Source organism: Myotis nattereri (assembly GCF_964212035.1).
Source record: "Myotis nattereri genome assembly, chromosome: 20".
NCBI classification, from domain to species: Eukaryota; Metazoa; Chordata; class Mammalia; order Chiroptera; family Vespertilionidae; genus Myotis; species Myotis nattereri.
Genome location: NC_138096.1, coordinates 4,142,692 through 4,159,051, shown reverse-complemented (window position 1 = coordinate 4,159,051; position 16,360 = coordinate 4,142,692). Strand labels below are relative to the sequence as shown.

The 16,360-nt window shown below is 53.4% G+C and overlaps 1 protein-coding gene across 1 annotated transcript in view; it reads left to right on the top strand.

The window, feature by feature from the left end:
* Window positions 1–4,574: 4,574 nt before the first annotated feature.
* The window catches only part of PCNX2 (pecanex 2), a gene marked incomplete at its 5' end in the record, with an annotated part of 58,401 nt that continues 46,615 nt past the window's right edge, over window positions 4,575–16,360 (top strand). The window contains 7 exons of the mRNA XM_081114324.1: window positions 4,575–4,727; window positions 9,030–9,235; window positions 9,915–10,035; window positions 11,176–11,212; window positions 11,828–12,979; window positions 13,776–13,911; window positions 14,057–14,202. Of these exons, the coding sequence (XP_080970450.1) occupies window positions 4,575–4,727; window positions 9,030–9,235; window positions 9,915–10,035; window positions 11,176–11,212; window positions 11,828–12,979; window positions 13,776–13,911; window positions 14,057–14,202 (1,951 nt within the window). The remainder of the gene's footprint in view (window positions 4,728–9,029; window positions 9,236–9,914; window positions 10,036–11,175; window positions 11,213–11,827; window positions 12,980–13,775; window positions 13,912–14,056; window positions 14,203–16,360) is intronic.

Genomic DNA, 16,360 nt, shown 5'->3' with positions numbered 1-16,360 from the left:
CGGGGGCGGCCGCGAGGGCGCGGGCGGCGGGCTCAGCCTCCGGGGCGGCCGCGGGCGCGCATCGTCCGGCGGGGTGGCCGCCGCGCCCCGGGAAGACAGGGAGCGGGGAGCGGGACTCGGGGGCGGCAGGGGATCGCGGGCCCACGCGGGGACCCCGGCCTCAGCCACCGCTCCTCGTCGGCCGCCTCTGCTGCCGCAGCGGTCCCCGCGCCCGCGGGCGCCGTCGCTCCATGGTGGCGCTGGGCCTGCGGCGGGCCTGCCGCTCCCTCGCCCTGGCCGCCGCCTGCGCCCGCCCCTCAGGACCCGCCCCCTCTCCTGCCGGACCCGCCCGCAGCACCGGGCCGGGCACACCCCCTCCGGGACCGCCCCCAGCGCCGGGGCCGCCACGCCCACCCCGGGCGCGGGAGCCACGCCACCGGAGGTGCAGTACCAGCTCGGGGCTCCGGTGCGCGCGCCCACGTGGCCAGGAGGCGGAGCCCGCCCATGGCACCGAAATGTTGCGGGAAAGTTTAAATGAAGCCGACGGCGAGGCTCTGGGAGTCCCCTCGTCCCTAAAGAGCAGTGGCGGGAGGGCGTCCCTGGAGGGCGGGGGGCACAGCCTTCCCAGTGCGGGCGGCTGAGCAAACCTGAGCGGGTCCCAGCCCCGTGTGCCCGGCCGCGCGCATTGGAGCCACCAGGTAGCCAGACCGACTAGATCACCCAGCAGCGCGCTTTACAGATCAGAGGTCGCTATTCCCCGCGTTTGACTTTACTGTTTATGCATATGGCCGGCCAGTGTGGCTCAGTGATTGAGCATCGACCTATGAACCAGGAGGTCACGGTTCCATTCCTAGTCGGGCACCCAGGTTGCTGGCTCCATCCCCCATGTGGGGCGTGCAGGAGGCAGTGATCAATGATTCTCTCTCATCATTGATGTTTCTCTTTATCTCCCTTCCTCTCTGAAATCAATAAAAATGTAATTTTTTTTAAAGAGAGAGAATAAAGTTCCAGGCAGAAGAATCAGCCAAGTGTCCGGGACTCAAAGGGAAGGAGCCATTTAGTATGCCTCCGGTGGCTAGGGGGTGCTGCCCGAGTCCCTGGAGCTGGGTGTGACTGCGACTCCCAGAAAAGGGGGCATTCCAGGCAGTGTGGGCAAAGGCAGGAGATGCAGTCAGTGGTGGCTCAGGGAACTGCTGGAGGTCAAGAGGCTCCTGTGCCACATGAGGCTGGAAAGATAGACGAGAAATAACGACAAAAACTCGGAAGAAATGAGTCGGTAGCAGGCCAGAGTTCCCTGACGTGTGGGCTCTTTACTACCACTAACAGTGAATCACAGAAAGAGAAATGTATCACCTTCCCAGTTTCTTTGGATCTTTTCAATTATACCATTTAGTAGCTGTGTGACCTTGAGCAAGTTAGGTTACTTCTCTGTGGCTCAGTCTCCTCATCTGTAAAATGGGAACAATAATGCATAGTGTGAACGTCATAGGGCAGTTGGGAAGACTGAATTAATACATGTCAAGGCTTGGGAAAGTGCTTAGCAGGTAATTAAAAGATCAATAAAAACATTTTTTTTTTTTAAAAAAAAGAAGTGTGCATAGCATTAAAAAAAAAAAAAAAATAAGGACTGGCCCTAGCCAGCTTGGCTCAATGGATAAAGCGTCAGCCTGTGGACTGAAGGGTCCTAGGTTCAATTCCGGTCAAGGGCACATGCCCGGGTTGCAGGCTCGATCCCCAATAGGGGGTGTGCAGGAGGCAGCCGATCAATGATTTTCTCTCATCATTGATGTTTCTCTCTCCCCCCTCCCTCCCTCTCTGAGATCAATTAAAATATATTTTAAAAAATAAACATGTGGGTGAAGTGAAGAATAACGATGATTAATGACACAGCCACAATAAGTTAACACTTTGCAGCACGGATTGTACGTGTGGCAGCTTTGAATTCAATCTGTGTGTCAGGTTGCTGTTTATTTTCAGAGGTCCATTTGGCATTCAGCGCTGGACAGCATAATCGTGAATTTCAGAATTTCTGTAACTTTAATCAGTGGACGAGACTGGAGTTTTGCCCGCCCATGTTTCCCGGTACAGATGACGGCCAGGGCTGCTCGCGGGGACAATGAGCCGCTTCAGGGAATAATATAACAATGTAAATATCTGAGCGCTCCCAGAAATCCAAGGTCCTGTTTACACCCTTGAAGACAGGCCTCCCGAAGCAAAGCCACAGAGCCATGACCTTGGACCCGAGATAGGAAGGTTGCTCTTCCACGTTGGGTTGCCATTTTTTGCACATTTTGTCCTGTTCCATTCGGTTTTATCTGTCATTGACTGGACTCTTTTCAAATCCGATCTCTAATTCTTCAGACCCTGCCAGACATATGAAGCAGAGGACACAAGACAGAGATAATTAAGCAGGTCACCCTCCTGAGACGATAGTGAATAAACGAGCTATGCTTACTTTTTATGCAGTGCCAGCAGCTTGCTAGTCACATGAGAAAACATACAGTAAACTGATGTTCCTGACCACACTGTCCAATTCGTGGACTCATGGGTCCCCGTTGACTTTTTTACTCTGAACAGATTTACTCGGAAATGCTGTTTAATCGCCAGGAAAACCATGGTTTCCTGCACACCAGTTCTATGTGGGGGATGTGAGGTCCCTGAACTAGACTGGGACACACAGCGAAAGTCAAACTTACACCACGGACCTTTTCTGTATCCCTGTGGTCTTGTTTCAACCCATGTTTTGTGTGTGTGTGTGTGTGTGTGTGTGTGTGTGTGTGTTGAAAATACATTCTTATTGATTTTAGAGAGGAAAGGAGAGGGAGAGAGAGAGAGAGAATAAATGGTGAGAGAGAATCATGGATCAGCTGCCTCTTGCGTGCCCTCCACTGGGGATCGAGCCCACAACCCTTGACCGGAATCAAACCATGACCCCCTGGTCCATAGGTCGATGCTCAACCACTGAGCCACACGGGCCAGGCCTCGCTGTTTTTAACAGCTATGTTGTACCCACAGTGTGTTGTACTGTAATCAGGATTTGTATAGTTCAGCCCTTGGCTTTGGTTAATTTCCAGGATTCTGAAGTGATTGATTTCAGTTGCTTTGCCTGTATTTTCTGTTTTTGTGGGCGAGTGAGTTTACCAAGGCCCTTACTCCGTGACTGCAGGTGTAATTGCCCGAGGATCTATTTGAAGGTACATTTTTGTTTCTTATTTTGGGGGTGGGGACATGAGGTACTCTTTTAATGTCGAGGTGAAGTCCTCCTCTATTTCTGAGAAGTTCTTTAGTTATAATTTAGAATCTACCTTGGCTTCCATTATTTCTAATCTGTTCTCCAGGGACACTCATTTGTAAAGAAGGTTTAGAAAAAAATAATTTAAAAAATAAGTAACAGTCGCCGACAAAACACACACACACAATACACACTGACCTTCACGAGACATGAGCAGTGTCATCTGGGAACAGTGGCGCTGTCATTTGGGGCGAGCTTTCTGGGGTCCTGAATCCGCCCTTTGTGCAAAGTCTTTTCCTGCTTTGTAAGACCAGCAAAGGTTCTGCCTTTTACTGTACGAGGAGCAGTGTTCTGGTGCCACCCAGTGTTACAATTGAGTAAAGATCACTCTGCTTTAAAAAACATTTCTTTCTTTTTTTTTAAAATTGATTTCAGAGAGGAAGGGAGAGGGAGAGGGAGAGTAGAAACATCAATGCTGAGAGAGAATCATTGATTGGCTGCCTCCTGCACGCCCCCTACTGGGGATCGAGCCCACAACCCAGGCATATGCCCTTGACCAGAATCGAACCCATGACCCTTCAGTCCGCAGGTCGTCGCTCTATCCACTGAGCCAAGACGGCCAGGGCCAGAGATCGATTTTTATTTACTTATTTACTTACTTATTTTAAATCTTCCTTGTTAAAAGTATTACAGCCCTAACCAGTTTGGCTCAGTGGATAGAGCGTCAGCCTGCGGACTGAAAGGTCCCAGGTTCGATTCAGGCCAAGGACATGTACCTGGGTTGCGGGCACATCCCCAGTAGGGGGTGTGCAGGAGGCAGCTAATGGATGTTTCTCTCTCATCAATGTTTCTGACTCTCTATCCCTCTCCCTTCCTCTCTGTAAAAAATAAAATATATGAGGGGGGAAAAAAAAGTATTACATATGTCCCTTCTTTCCCCATGGACCGCTTCCAGCCCGCCCCCGCCCTCACGCCCCCGAATAGGAGGAGGGGCTCCCCCTGGGCGGGGCTGTGCGCGCTGGGCGGGGCTGTGCGCGCTGGGCGGGGCTGTGCGCGCTGGGCGGGGCTGGGCGGAGCCTCTGGAGCATCCTCCCAGCCGCCGCGCGGCGCATCATGGGAAAATCCTTCCTCCTGCGGACATGGCGCTCACCTGCCCGGCGGCGGCGGCGGCAGCAGCCGGTTCCGGCGCCGCAGGCCGCGCGTCGGGGCAGGAAGGCGGCCCGGGCTTCCGTGGTGGGGCGCGGGGAGGCGGAGGGGGCTGCGGAGAAGGCGGGGGCGCGGCCCGGCGACCCTGGTGTTAGAGCTGAGCGCGCCCTGGGCCTGGGAGCGGCGGGCAGCGGGGCCTCCACCCCCGGCAGCAGGCATGGGGTCCCAGGTGCTGCAGCTGCTCCGCCAGGGCGTGTGGGCCGCGCTCACCGGGGGCTGGTACCACGACCCCGAGCACAGCAAGTTCACCAACAGCTGCCACCTGTACCTGTGGCTGTTCCTGCTGCTGCTGCCCCTGGCCCTGCACCTGGTGAGGGGGGCGGCCTAAGGCCGGGGAGACTGGATGGAGAGGGGACGGGATGGAGGGGAGACTGGGTGGAGGGGGGACAGGGTGGAGGGGAGACAGGGTGGAGGGGAGACTGGGTGGAGGGGAGACAGGATGGAGGGGAGACAGGATGAGGGAAAAAGCTACCCAAGCCGATGGGGTCTGCCTCCTGATGGACAGGGCTGGCCCTGATACTCAGAAGGTGGGATGGGGAAAGTCCCCAGGAATTTGGGAGGGAAAGGGCAGGGGAAAAGGTGGACCGGGACTCACGGGCAGAAAAAGAGGTGGAAAGGACTTTGGGTGCATCGGAGGCCTGACGGATTGTGATGCTGGATGTTAGGATGAGTCAGCCTCTGCTGGGAGCTGGGGAGTCGGGGCCTGTGCTGGGCCTCTTGGCTGGTTGGGGGGCGGGGGGCAGTGTTGGATGTAAATATTCTGCACGGTGGCCCAAAGGCAGAATGAAGTGTTCAAACCTTTTGAGCCGTTGACGTTCTCCCACTCGCCTCCCTTCCCGATTTGCTTTGAGGAGGCAGGTTCAGTTAGGAAGCAGCTCCACTTAGCACACCAGTGTGTGGAGAAACCTGCACAAACAGGATAACGGGCACATCTAACGTTGTTCATGCTGAGCAAAGTGTTACGGCACGTAGTGGGGCTTGCGGGCTTTGTAGGGCTCCCACAACGGAGTGCCCGCTGAGGGACGACCTGGATGACCCTCTGAGGCACATTGGAGACACCTGCTTGAAACAGCGGTTCATTTGAAAAGCCCCATGGCTTACTGACCTTTACGTGCCCAGAATCTAATTTCGATGTGCCTGTTGAAAGGTTTTATTCCGAAAACATAATTTGACCGTGGCTCGGCAGTCCAGCTGCTGGGTTAAATTGTGGGTCAACTTCCCACGAGTTCTGTGGCCTTGGGGGTTACTTACCCTGTCGGATACTTTTCCGTTTCTTATCTCAAAAACGAGAAAAATGACACTACCAGATGTACAGTGTTTATTTGGGGGCTTAAATGAGATGCCACTCGCAAAGCCATCGATCTGTCTGGCTTGACCTGGAATTGCACTCGGACCTGGTTTAATCTAGGGCCACATTCTTTTTGTCGTTGCTGTTATCCTCGCGCGAGGATATTTTTCCATTGATTTTTAGGGAGAGTGGAAGAGAGAGGAAAAAGACAGAGAGAAACGTCGATCGATGTGAGAGAAACACATCGATTGGTTGCCTCCTGCACACGCCCTGACCAGGGCCCGGGCTGGGGAGGAGCCTGCAAGCGAGGTATGTGCCCTTGACCGGAATCAAACTCTGGTCCACCTGCTCTACCCACTGAGCCAAACCGGCTAGGGCTGTTAACTTCTTTTTCGGTTTGTTCAATTTACAAGAACGTGGGCCCAAAATGATATCTGCTGCTTGCTGACAGGCGGGGCTTGCTCGGAGTTCTGTGATTTGAGGGGCCTGGAACCTTTCTGGGTGTTGCACAAGTTTAGCTTGAGCGTGCTCCCTCCAGGCAGTCCACTGTAGGGAGAATTCACTGGAGGAATTTGGACTGTGTACGTTAAAATTGTATTAGTACTTAGCGCTACGCCCTAGAGTTGCCTTAGCTTTGGTTGATATTGTGGAAAATTATTTATTCCCATCCGTAAACTCTATATGTATGAGAAATGCTCCAAACACACATCCCAGCTCGCTTCGGCAGCACATACACTAAAACTGGAACGATACAGAGAAGATTAGCATGGTCCCTGCACAAGGATGACATGCAAATTCGTGAAGCATTCCATTTTTTTTTTTAACCAAAAACAGAAATACACACCCCCAAACAGTAAGCCAATTTGGATCCTCTGGAAAGAATTCCACTTAGATTTTATTATCAGCCTCGTGTCCTTTTGCACAGACTGAACGATGCATTTGTCATCAGAGACATTTAAGCTTTGATTTATTACACGTGGTCTGTACTTAACCTGTCTGAGATAACGCAGGTCCCTGTGGAGGTTTAGGGCAGAAGCACCCGGCCGTGACTCTGACCCTGAATGAGTTCTGACGGCGCTTGGCTGGTGTTTACCAATTGTGTGACCTTGTGTGAGTCACGTCACTTCTCCATTTTTTTTTTGCTTAAAAAATATATTTTTATTGATTTCAGAGAGGAAGGGAGAGAGAGAGAGCAACATCCATGATGAGAGAGAATCATGGATCAGCCGCCTCTTGCACTCTCCCTACTGGGGATGGAGCCCGCAACCTGGGCATGTGCCCTGACGGGGAATCGAACCTTGGCCTCCTGGTTCATAGGTGGACGCTCAACCACTGAGCCACACCGGCCGGGCACTTCTTCCATTGTATCACTTCTGAAATGGGGATAATAGGTTTCACTTAGTAGTTTTAGCGGCTGCGCCCAGGGAGAGGGCCTGGCCACGGCCATCTAGAGGATGATGGGAAAATTGAGAATGTTAGCCGAGGTCCTGGGGTTCCCACTGTGTCCAGGTCTCTGGCCTTCCCACCGACTGGTGCTGCCTGAGCTGCTCCACACGAGAGCACATGAACCCCCAAAACAGTAGAGGCACTCAGAGGGGGATCCATAAAAATCCCCCTGGCAGCTTGGTCAGAGGAAGAGCTGGGCCGTGGAAAAAATGGGTGGAACCTTCCCAATTCTCCAAGCCCCCAGGCAGGGCACATCTTCTGTGATTTTCACACCGAAAGCCTGTCCTCTGGGTAGCACGTTTCCTTCCCGCCAGACTCGCTCTGTTCCCACTTCTCCTTTTTTGGTTCAGCCTCAGAGACTCGCTTTGTCAGCACTCACTTGGTTTCTAATTATAACAAAGTGGGAGAGCCTGTCACCAGCCATAGAGTGAGCGCTCTATGTATAGCAGCTGTTACTGCTATAGTCTAGCCACTCCCCATTTGGGTCCATAACTAGTTTTCCTTAGGTTTTTCTGCCATGGAGGGATGTGGTCCATGCTTTCCTTCTCTGAACTTGAATCTGGTCCTCCCAGCTCCGGGGGCCTCCTTTATTCTCACCTTGAAATGCACCGTCCGTTGCAGTTTCTCCGTCATTCACTTGACTCTGAACTTGCTGCCTCCTGCCCTCACCTGCCTGGAACGGTGGGTTTGCGGGAAGGGGCTGCCGCGGGCGATGCTGAAAGGCGTTGCTCCCTGGCCCGGCCTCCCCTTGGCTGTGCAGACCTGGGGGCCTCCCACGGTTCTTTATTTGTCGGTTTGAAGTAGGATACTCCTCTTTGGTCCCCGTGGAAGCGGTTTATTCTCACTGGGGCACCGTGCTTTCCATAGCCAGTCCTCGGGGAGCCAGTATGGATCTCTCCAGGCTGCTCAAGCGATGGAGAGTCATACCCATCAGTTATTAATAAGCCTGAAGTGGCATAAAGTGGTGCAGTCATGTGGAAAACAGTAAGGCGGGTCCTCGAAAAATTGAACAGGCCCGGCTGGCGTGGCTCAGTGGTTGATGGTCGACCTAGGAACCAGGAGGTCACGGTTCGATTCTGGTCGGGGCACATGCTCAGGTTGCAGGCTCGGTCCCCAGTGGGGGGCACGCAGGGGGCAGCCCATCAGTGATTCTGTTTCATCATGGATGTTTCTATCTCTCGCTCCCTCTCCCTTCTTCTCTGAAATCAATAAAAAATATTTTTTAAAAATTAAACAGAATTACCATAGGATCCAGCAGTTTCACATCAGATTATATAAAAAAAAAAAAAAAAAAAATGAAAGACGGTCCTGTGGAATCAACCCAAATGTCTATTGACCGATGAATGGAGAAGCAAAATGCGGTACATACACACCGTGCAACCTTGTTCAGTCTTTTTTTGATATTAAATATATTTTTATTGATTTCAGTGCAGCATGGACTATGTCAGAACCTGAGGAACTTTAAGAAAGACTTATTTATTTTTTTTAAATGTATTTTATTCATTTTTTACAGAGAGGAAGCGAGAGGGATAGAGAGTTAGAAACATCGATCAGCTGCCTCCTGCACACTCCCCACTGGGGATGTGCCTGCAACCCAGGTACATGCCCTTGGCCTGAATCAAACCTGGGACCCTTCAGTCCGCAGGCCGACGCTCTATCCACTGAGCCACACCGGTAAGGGCTAAGAAAGACTTTTTTTAAAAGACGAAAGGGTAGCCGCTCTTTCTCCTCAGGTGTCGCAGGTGGAAAAGTTCTAAGAATGATCCTTTGAAATCTTGTCCAGTTTGTGCTCCATAAATAGTCCCAAAGTGCTTTCAGGTTTAAAAGAAAGACGGTCCTCTAAGCAAGCGACCTTCTCCTTTCTTCTCTCTCCTCCAGGCTCTTCCTCCCAGCGCCGTCACGGTGTTTCTCTACTGCAGTTCAGTGACTGTATTCTTCGCAATCATCAAACTCGTCAGCTACCGCCTCCACCTCATGTTCGACGAAGGAGAAGCGATTCAGCGGAGGCCCTCCGGAAAGAAAGAGAAGTCCAGCAACCACAGAGAGACCCACAGCGAGCACACGCCGAACCACAAAGCCCCGAGGTAGCACGGCCGGCTCACGCATTGGCTCACCATTTAAATGTTTTCATCTTGATTACAATATTTATTTTTTTGTATTGATTTCAGAGAGGAAGGGAGAGGGAGAGAGAGAGCTAGAAACATCCACGATGAGAGAGAATCATGGATCGCCTGCCTCCTGCACGTCCCACACTGGGGATCGAGCCCGCCACCCGGGCCTGTGCCCTGGGCGGGAATCGAACCGTGACCTCCTGGTTCACAGGTCGACGCTCACCCACTGAGCCGCACCGGCCTGGCTCATGTCTTATTTTAAAGTCATGCTTATTACTCTGTCTTAAAAACTTAATTTGGCCGAAACCGGTTTGGCTCAGTGGATAGAGCGTCGGCCTGCGGACTGAAAGGTCCCAGGTTCGATTCCGGTCAAGGGCATGTACCTGGGTTGCGGGCACTTCCCCAGTGGGAGATGTGCAGGAGGCGGCTGATCGATGTTTCTCTCTCATTGATGTTTCTAACTCTCTATCTCTCTCCCTTCCTCTCTGTAAAAAATCAATAAAATATATTAAAAAAAAACAACAAACTTAATTTGCATACAGTGATTATGACGAAATGGATTCTGGGGAAAAATTGTCTGGGGACCAGTACGGAAAGTGTCATAGTTCTGATGGCTAATTTCACTGCCCTTGTGTTTCCCCTGTTGGGTTAGCAATAACCAGCTGACTAGCAATGGCAAGAAGGGAGAGGCCGACCGGAACTGCCGCACGCCCCCGCTGCGCCGCGGCTCCCAGGGGCAGAACTCCGGCTCTCACCGCTCCTCCGGGCTGCTGGTGAGTGTGGGTTCCCTGTCCCTTCTCGGGTGCCGGGTGCGGAGCCCGCCGGGACTGGGCGCGTGCACTGTGATTGAGCTTACCTGCACCTCGCTCTGAACCCTGGCCCTTGAGCCTGTGGAATAGCCCGTCTCGGAGCAAGAAGGTGACCTGGGACCGTGGGAGAGACACCCGGTCGTGTGTTGGAAACACCCACCAGCCCGGCCTGCCTCTCTGGCTGGAAGAGCCCATTGCAGACCTTCACTCCCCCCTCTTCTCCTCTCCCTTCTCGTGGAGTCAGCTCCACCTCTCCACCTTAATCCACCCCTGTCTGTTAGAAGGTCAATAAATCACCCTTTTTTAAAAAATATATTTTTATTGAATTCAGAGAGAGAAGGAGAGAGAGACATCAATGATGAGAGAGAATCAGTGTCTGGCTGCCCCCTGCACGCCCCTTACTTGGGATCGAGCCTGCAACCCGGACATGTGCCCTGACCGGGAATTGAACCCTGACCTCCTGATTCACAGGTCGATGCTCAACCAATGAGCCACACTGGCCAGGCATAAATCACCCCTTTTCTTGATTAATTTTATTGGGCTCTAGTCACTATAGTATAAAGTAGGACATTATTTCTTCTCCGTATGCTACATTCTTTTTTTTTTAAAGAAAACTCGAATTTTTAAAATTATTTTTTTATTTTTATTGATTTCAGAGAGGAAGAGATTGAGAGATAGAAACATCAATGATGAGAGAGAATCATGATCGGCTGCCTCCTGCACGCCCCACACTGGGGATCGAGCCCACAACCCGGGCATGTGCCCTGACCGGGAATTGAACCCGGGACCCTTCAGTCCTCAGGCTGATGCTCTATCCACTGAGCCACACCGGCCAGGGCCTATGCTACATTCCTGCATGCACCTCCTCCCTGCTGGTTTACAGCCCAGGGATGACTGAATGGCCGTTCGCTAGAGAACGCCCTTTTATCACAGGGCAGTGGTCGTAGTGGGTGTCTCCATGCGGATGATTTTGCATTTTTTTTTTTGCTGTCCATCTTATTGGAGGCTTAAGCAGCGTCACTGAGAAGGACAGTGGCTGCTGCCTGCCTGGAAGTGGGCAGTGAGCTGAGTCATGTATTGATTTTCCTTCTCTCCTTTACTTAGGAGCTGCCGGCACAGGAAACAGTGGAAGATCTCAAAGGTAGAGTGTCTGTGGTCATCCTTTAATATTTTATCGCAGCACGGTCCTCCGCGAAGTGAAAAACAATGTCGTCAAAGAGAATCCCCGTGAAATCATTGGAAATGCGAGCCATGCCTCAGGCTGCATCGTTCCAGTTTTACTTCATTTCTTTTACTCTTCATTTTAATGATTTCTCATCGGAATCTGCATGTCACGTCCGCATCCAAAGTGTGACATTGTGTCGGTCATATTTCACTGTCCCTTCTCCAGTTCGGTCCCCGTTCCGTAGGGCGCATCATAGCAGGTGTAGAGTAGAGTGTATCATCAACATTCAGACTTGAAATTGGCTCAACCACCGAGCCAGGGTGGCCGGGCCCAAACAGGTAGTTTAACCCATCCCAGCCAGGCTCCCAAGGCCACAAAACAGCAGAAGCTAAACAAAGTCTGAATTATTATATATTTTTTCAGTATAGAGATGTCAAGAACACTTTCGCAGCGAAGGTGACATTTTTCAAATAAGCGTCCATTCGCTTTGGCGCTGGTGCCGTTTTCAGTTCTGTTGCTGTCAGGTCTTGGCCCGGGCCCTTCTCCATCCGTTTCCAGCGCGAATAAAGTTGCTGTTGTTGTTGATGGCAGGTGTCATCCTGGCAGAAGACCAGCCTGTGGCACCCGTGTCACCCACCCCACCTGGCGTCAAAACGGACAGCTCCCCTCCTTCTAAAGCCCCCGTGCCGGGAGCCGGGACCCTGCCAGCCGTCCCAGCAAAGCCAGGCGTGGCAGGAAGAGCCGACAGAGGGAGGGGCGGAGGGGGCAGGGGGCAGCCCCCTCTCCGCCACCGGTCGGAGGGCGGCCTGGAGGAGAAGGTCTCCCCGAGGACAGGGGTTTCCTACCAGCCGTGGGGGAGCGAGAATTCAGTCCTGACTCCGGAGCCCGGGAATGATGCCCAGGGCTCGGCCAGGGGCCAGTTGGACAGCCTGAGCCGCAGCTGGCCGCAGTGTCACGCCGTCATCACCAACCCCGGGCACCCGCCGGGGGACGCTTCCCGGCAGGCGGACCCCACCCAGCAGGCGGACCCGCCCTCGAACCTACAAGGGGACATCTCCGAGGGAGAGGTGGCCGTGACTCTGATTGACACCTCTGAGCCCGGAGACCCGCTGAGTCTGCACGAGCCCATTAAGATCGTCATCACCATGAGCAGCGCCCGGGGCTCCGTGACGGACCTGGAGAGCTCGCTCCACCTGCAGGGGGTCGGCCCTGGGAGGACCAGTCCCCCAAACGTGGAGCAGAGAGTCCCCGTCATCACCCTGGAGCTGTCTGAGGACGGGGACCCGAGGGCGCCTGAGAGATGGATGGTGGAGGCCCCCTCTGCCCAGCCCACCGGCTGCGAGTCCGGGGACCAGGGCAATGCCACCGAGGCCCGCAGTCCTTCCCCGGGACGCCCCTGTGACTCAGTGCCCCCCGAGGGCGAGCGGGGCAGGGCCGGCCAGGCCAGCCTCGACCCCTCGTCGTGCAAGAGCAGCCAGGAGAAGCGACACGCCCGGGTGCTCAGCGTGGACAGCGGCACCGAGGTCTTCCTGAGCAGGAGCCCCGCCGAGATTGATCACGAGAAGGAGAGAGCGATGCCCACGTCCAAGTCCGACCTGGAGGCGAAGGAGGGACAGACTCCCAATGAGTCCAACTTCCTGGAGTTTGTCTCCCTGTTGGAGTCCATCAGCACCGCCAAGGTGGGGGCGCCCGGCCGGAGGCGTGGTCCCCCGGAGCCGGGCAAGGACGGCGGGCTTCCTGGAGGTGAGTCACCGTGGGGTCTGCCTCTGTGGTTTGGTTTTGCGCGTAGTGGGACCACCACCAGGCGCTGGAATTTGCTGAAGGTGCCGGCCCTCAGCAGCAGCACCTAACCTAACCCGTCCAGTTAGCTTGGCAGCTTAGATTTGGAGAACGCGTGAGGGGAAAAGACGGATCCGTTTTTAAAATGGGAAATGGGCCCTCGCTCCAGAATGGCCAGGTTTGTGGACGTGACGGTTTTCGCCGATGCTGCCCACTTGTGCCTGAGGAACCTGAGTGGGTGATGCTCAGCCGGGGGAGCCAGGGTCCCGGGAGCGACGTCAAGGGCGTCCCTGCATCATCTGCACGGGAAGCAGATGTGCTTGGCGACGTCTACATCATGCCTCCCACACATACGCTGTTTTCTGATACATTTCAGTGGTTCTCAACCTTCTGGCCCTTTAAATACGGTTCCTCATGTTGTGACCCCCAACCATAAAATTATTTTCGTGGCTACTTCATCACTGTCATGTTGCTACTGTGATGAATCGTCATGGAAATATCTGATATGCAGGATGGTCTTAGGCGACCCCTGTGAAAGGGTCGTTGGACCGCCAAAGGGGTCGCGACCCACAGGTTGAGAACCGCTGGTTTAGGTACTTACGTAGTCAACCAAAGGCGTATTGAAACGCCCTCTGAATTCACAGGAGCCATTTAGATTTTCTCTCTACCCTTCGTTTCGGTTTGGGTAACTTATTTCCATGTGCTTGCACGTGAACTTCTCATTCCATCTTACATGAACACGTCAAGCCATGCTTTGCAGATAACGGCTCCCAGGAGAGGAAGAACGAAATCCCGGAAAGTGGACACGGCGCCAAGCATGGGAAACCAGACGTGCAGAATCAAGAGCTCGCCAGCCCCAGCCCCGCGCGCACGGAGCCCACCAAGGTCACGGCCCTGTAAGGAGAACTGGCTTCTTGTCTAGCTACACACAGGGGCCTGGCGAGAGGCGGCCTTGCTTGCCGGCCGCGCCCTCTCATGCTTTGCCGAGGACGAGGCGGCGTCCCCTTCCTGCCGGCGTTTGAACCTGGCGTGTCTGTTAAGTTTCCAGGGCAACCGGCAGAGACGGATCATCTACAGGGTCACGTCCCAGCAAGACAGCTCCGTCTTGCAAGTCATCAGCGGGCCCGAGACGTCCGTGCAAGAGGAGAGCTCCGGGGACGCTATGCACGTCTTCATCGATGAGCACGGTGAGCCTTCGGAGCGCGCCCCTCGTGAGGAGGGAGGGGCAAGCAGGCGGCTTCGGTGGGATCCCACGTGGTCCCTTGGCCTGAGCACGAGGCTTGGGAACAGGGAAACATAGTCCTATGATTGTTCACATGGAAGGTTCTTAGAATGGGCCACGCTCTCTCCTGCCCCAGGGCCTTTGCACTTGCTGTGTCCCCACGCCCACCATGCGCTGTTCACCCTTCAGATCTCACGTCCAAAGAGAGCTCCCCAGGCAAACGGTTCCTGAACGCCTAGGACCTGGTCGGGTCCTGCTTCGTGTCCCCCGAACACCCGCTTCTCATCTTCCTTGGATCCTCTTACAGCTTGTAATTCTTAACCGACTTAACGATCGTGCGATTAAGGGCATTTCCCCCCTCACAATGGTAAACTCCAGGAAGGCAATGGCCAGGACCTAGTCAGCAATTTTGGATATATGTTGAAAATATGGCCTTGATGTATTTTGGTGCCTTGTTATAAAAAGGATTTAACATGGGAGGAAGAGAAGGAAGGAAGGAAGGAAGGAAGGAAGGAAGGAAGGAAGGAAGGAAAAAGAGGAAGAGAGAGAGGGAGGGAGGAAGGAAGGAAGGGAAGATGGAAGGAAGGGAAGATGGAAGGAAGGCTCACTAGGTGACAGGTTCAAAGTTCTGTAGGTAAGTGATACAGCCCCTGGTTTCTCAAGGATGGGCCCTGGCTTGGGTCTCTTACAGATCAATTAATGCTTGTAATTTACTCTCATAAGGATCCTGGTTTGAATAATAGATCAGCCCGGCCAGCGTGGCTCAGTGGTTGAGCGTCAACCTACGAACCAGGAGATCACGGTTTGATTCCTGGTCTCTCTCTCCCTCTCCATCATCATAACTCACATGGTGCCTGATCTCTAGAGCAGTGGTTTACAGTTTGAGGTGCTTGGCCTCTGAGAAGGGCCCGGGACTGTCACACCGCGAGGCAGACGACACAGGCGTTGGCACTCCCGTCACAGCCCCGAGGGCAGCGGGACTGTCGTGGCTAACATTCCTCTTGGTGGGAGGACCCCTCACGTCGAGCCCAGCGCTCCCGTCTGCACTCCAGCTGCTCCCAACAAGGTTAATTATATTCCCGTGTCACCTTGAGAAGGAACCCTAAAACCTCTTCTGGGGAGAGACCCTTTGCAAAGCGAGCTGATGTGCGCACCCCAATACCCTGACCCTCTTTAGCAGACTCGGTGAACGGCACATGAATCCCGCCTCTTGCTTCTCCTTACCAGGCAGTCAGTGGCTGCCGCGCAGCTGCAAACACACAGGTAGGTACGTCCCATGTGGCCCGCCAATCAAAACCACACGCTTAACGAGCCTGTCTTTACACGTGATCCAAAAAACACAACGAGCTCCAGCGTGCACAGAACATACTGACACATGGAGAGAACATACACAAAACGCACGATGGGAATACGTAAAAGTGAATTAAGAGATGGTACAAATTAATCAAAAGCAACGGATAAGTCACCAGCGTCAGGTTTGTCTAAGCATGATGATCAGAGAAGTACAACAAGACGGATTAACTTGCACATTCTGTAGAGAAATGTAAGGAATGGAACTAGATTGCCAATTTTTTTAAAAATATATTTTATTGATTTTTTACAGAGAGGAAGGGAGAGAGTTAGAGAGTTAGAAACATCGATGAGAGAGAAACATCGATCAGCTGCCTCCTGCACATCTCCCACTGGGGATGTGCCCGCAACCAAGGTACATGCCCTTGACCGGAATCGAACCCGGGACCCTTCAGTCCGTAGGCCGACGCTCTATCCAATGAGCCAAACCAGTTTCGGCTAGGTTGCTAATTTAAAAAAAAAATGTGTTTATTGATTTTAGAGAGAAAGGAAGGGAGAGGGAGAGAAACATTGATGTGAGAGAGCAACATCGATGGGCTGCCTCCTGCACGCCTCCTCCTGGGGACCGAGCCCACAACCCGGGCAAGTGCCCTTGACCCGGAATTGAGCCTGTGACCTTTTGGATGTAATGGGGCGACGCTCAACCCACTGAGCCACACTGACCAGGGCGCAGTTTTTATTCAAGCAGCTCAAAATGCGTCCCCTCTAACTTGGAAACGGTATAAGCCGAGATGGTCCGTATACAGATCACTGCGCGTCATACTCTTCGCCGA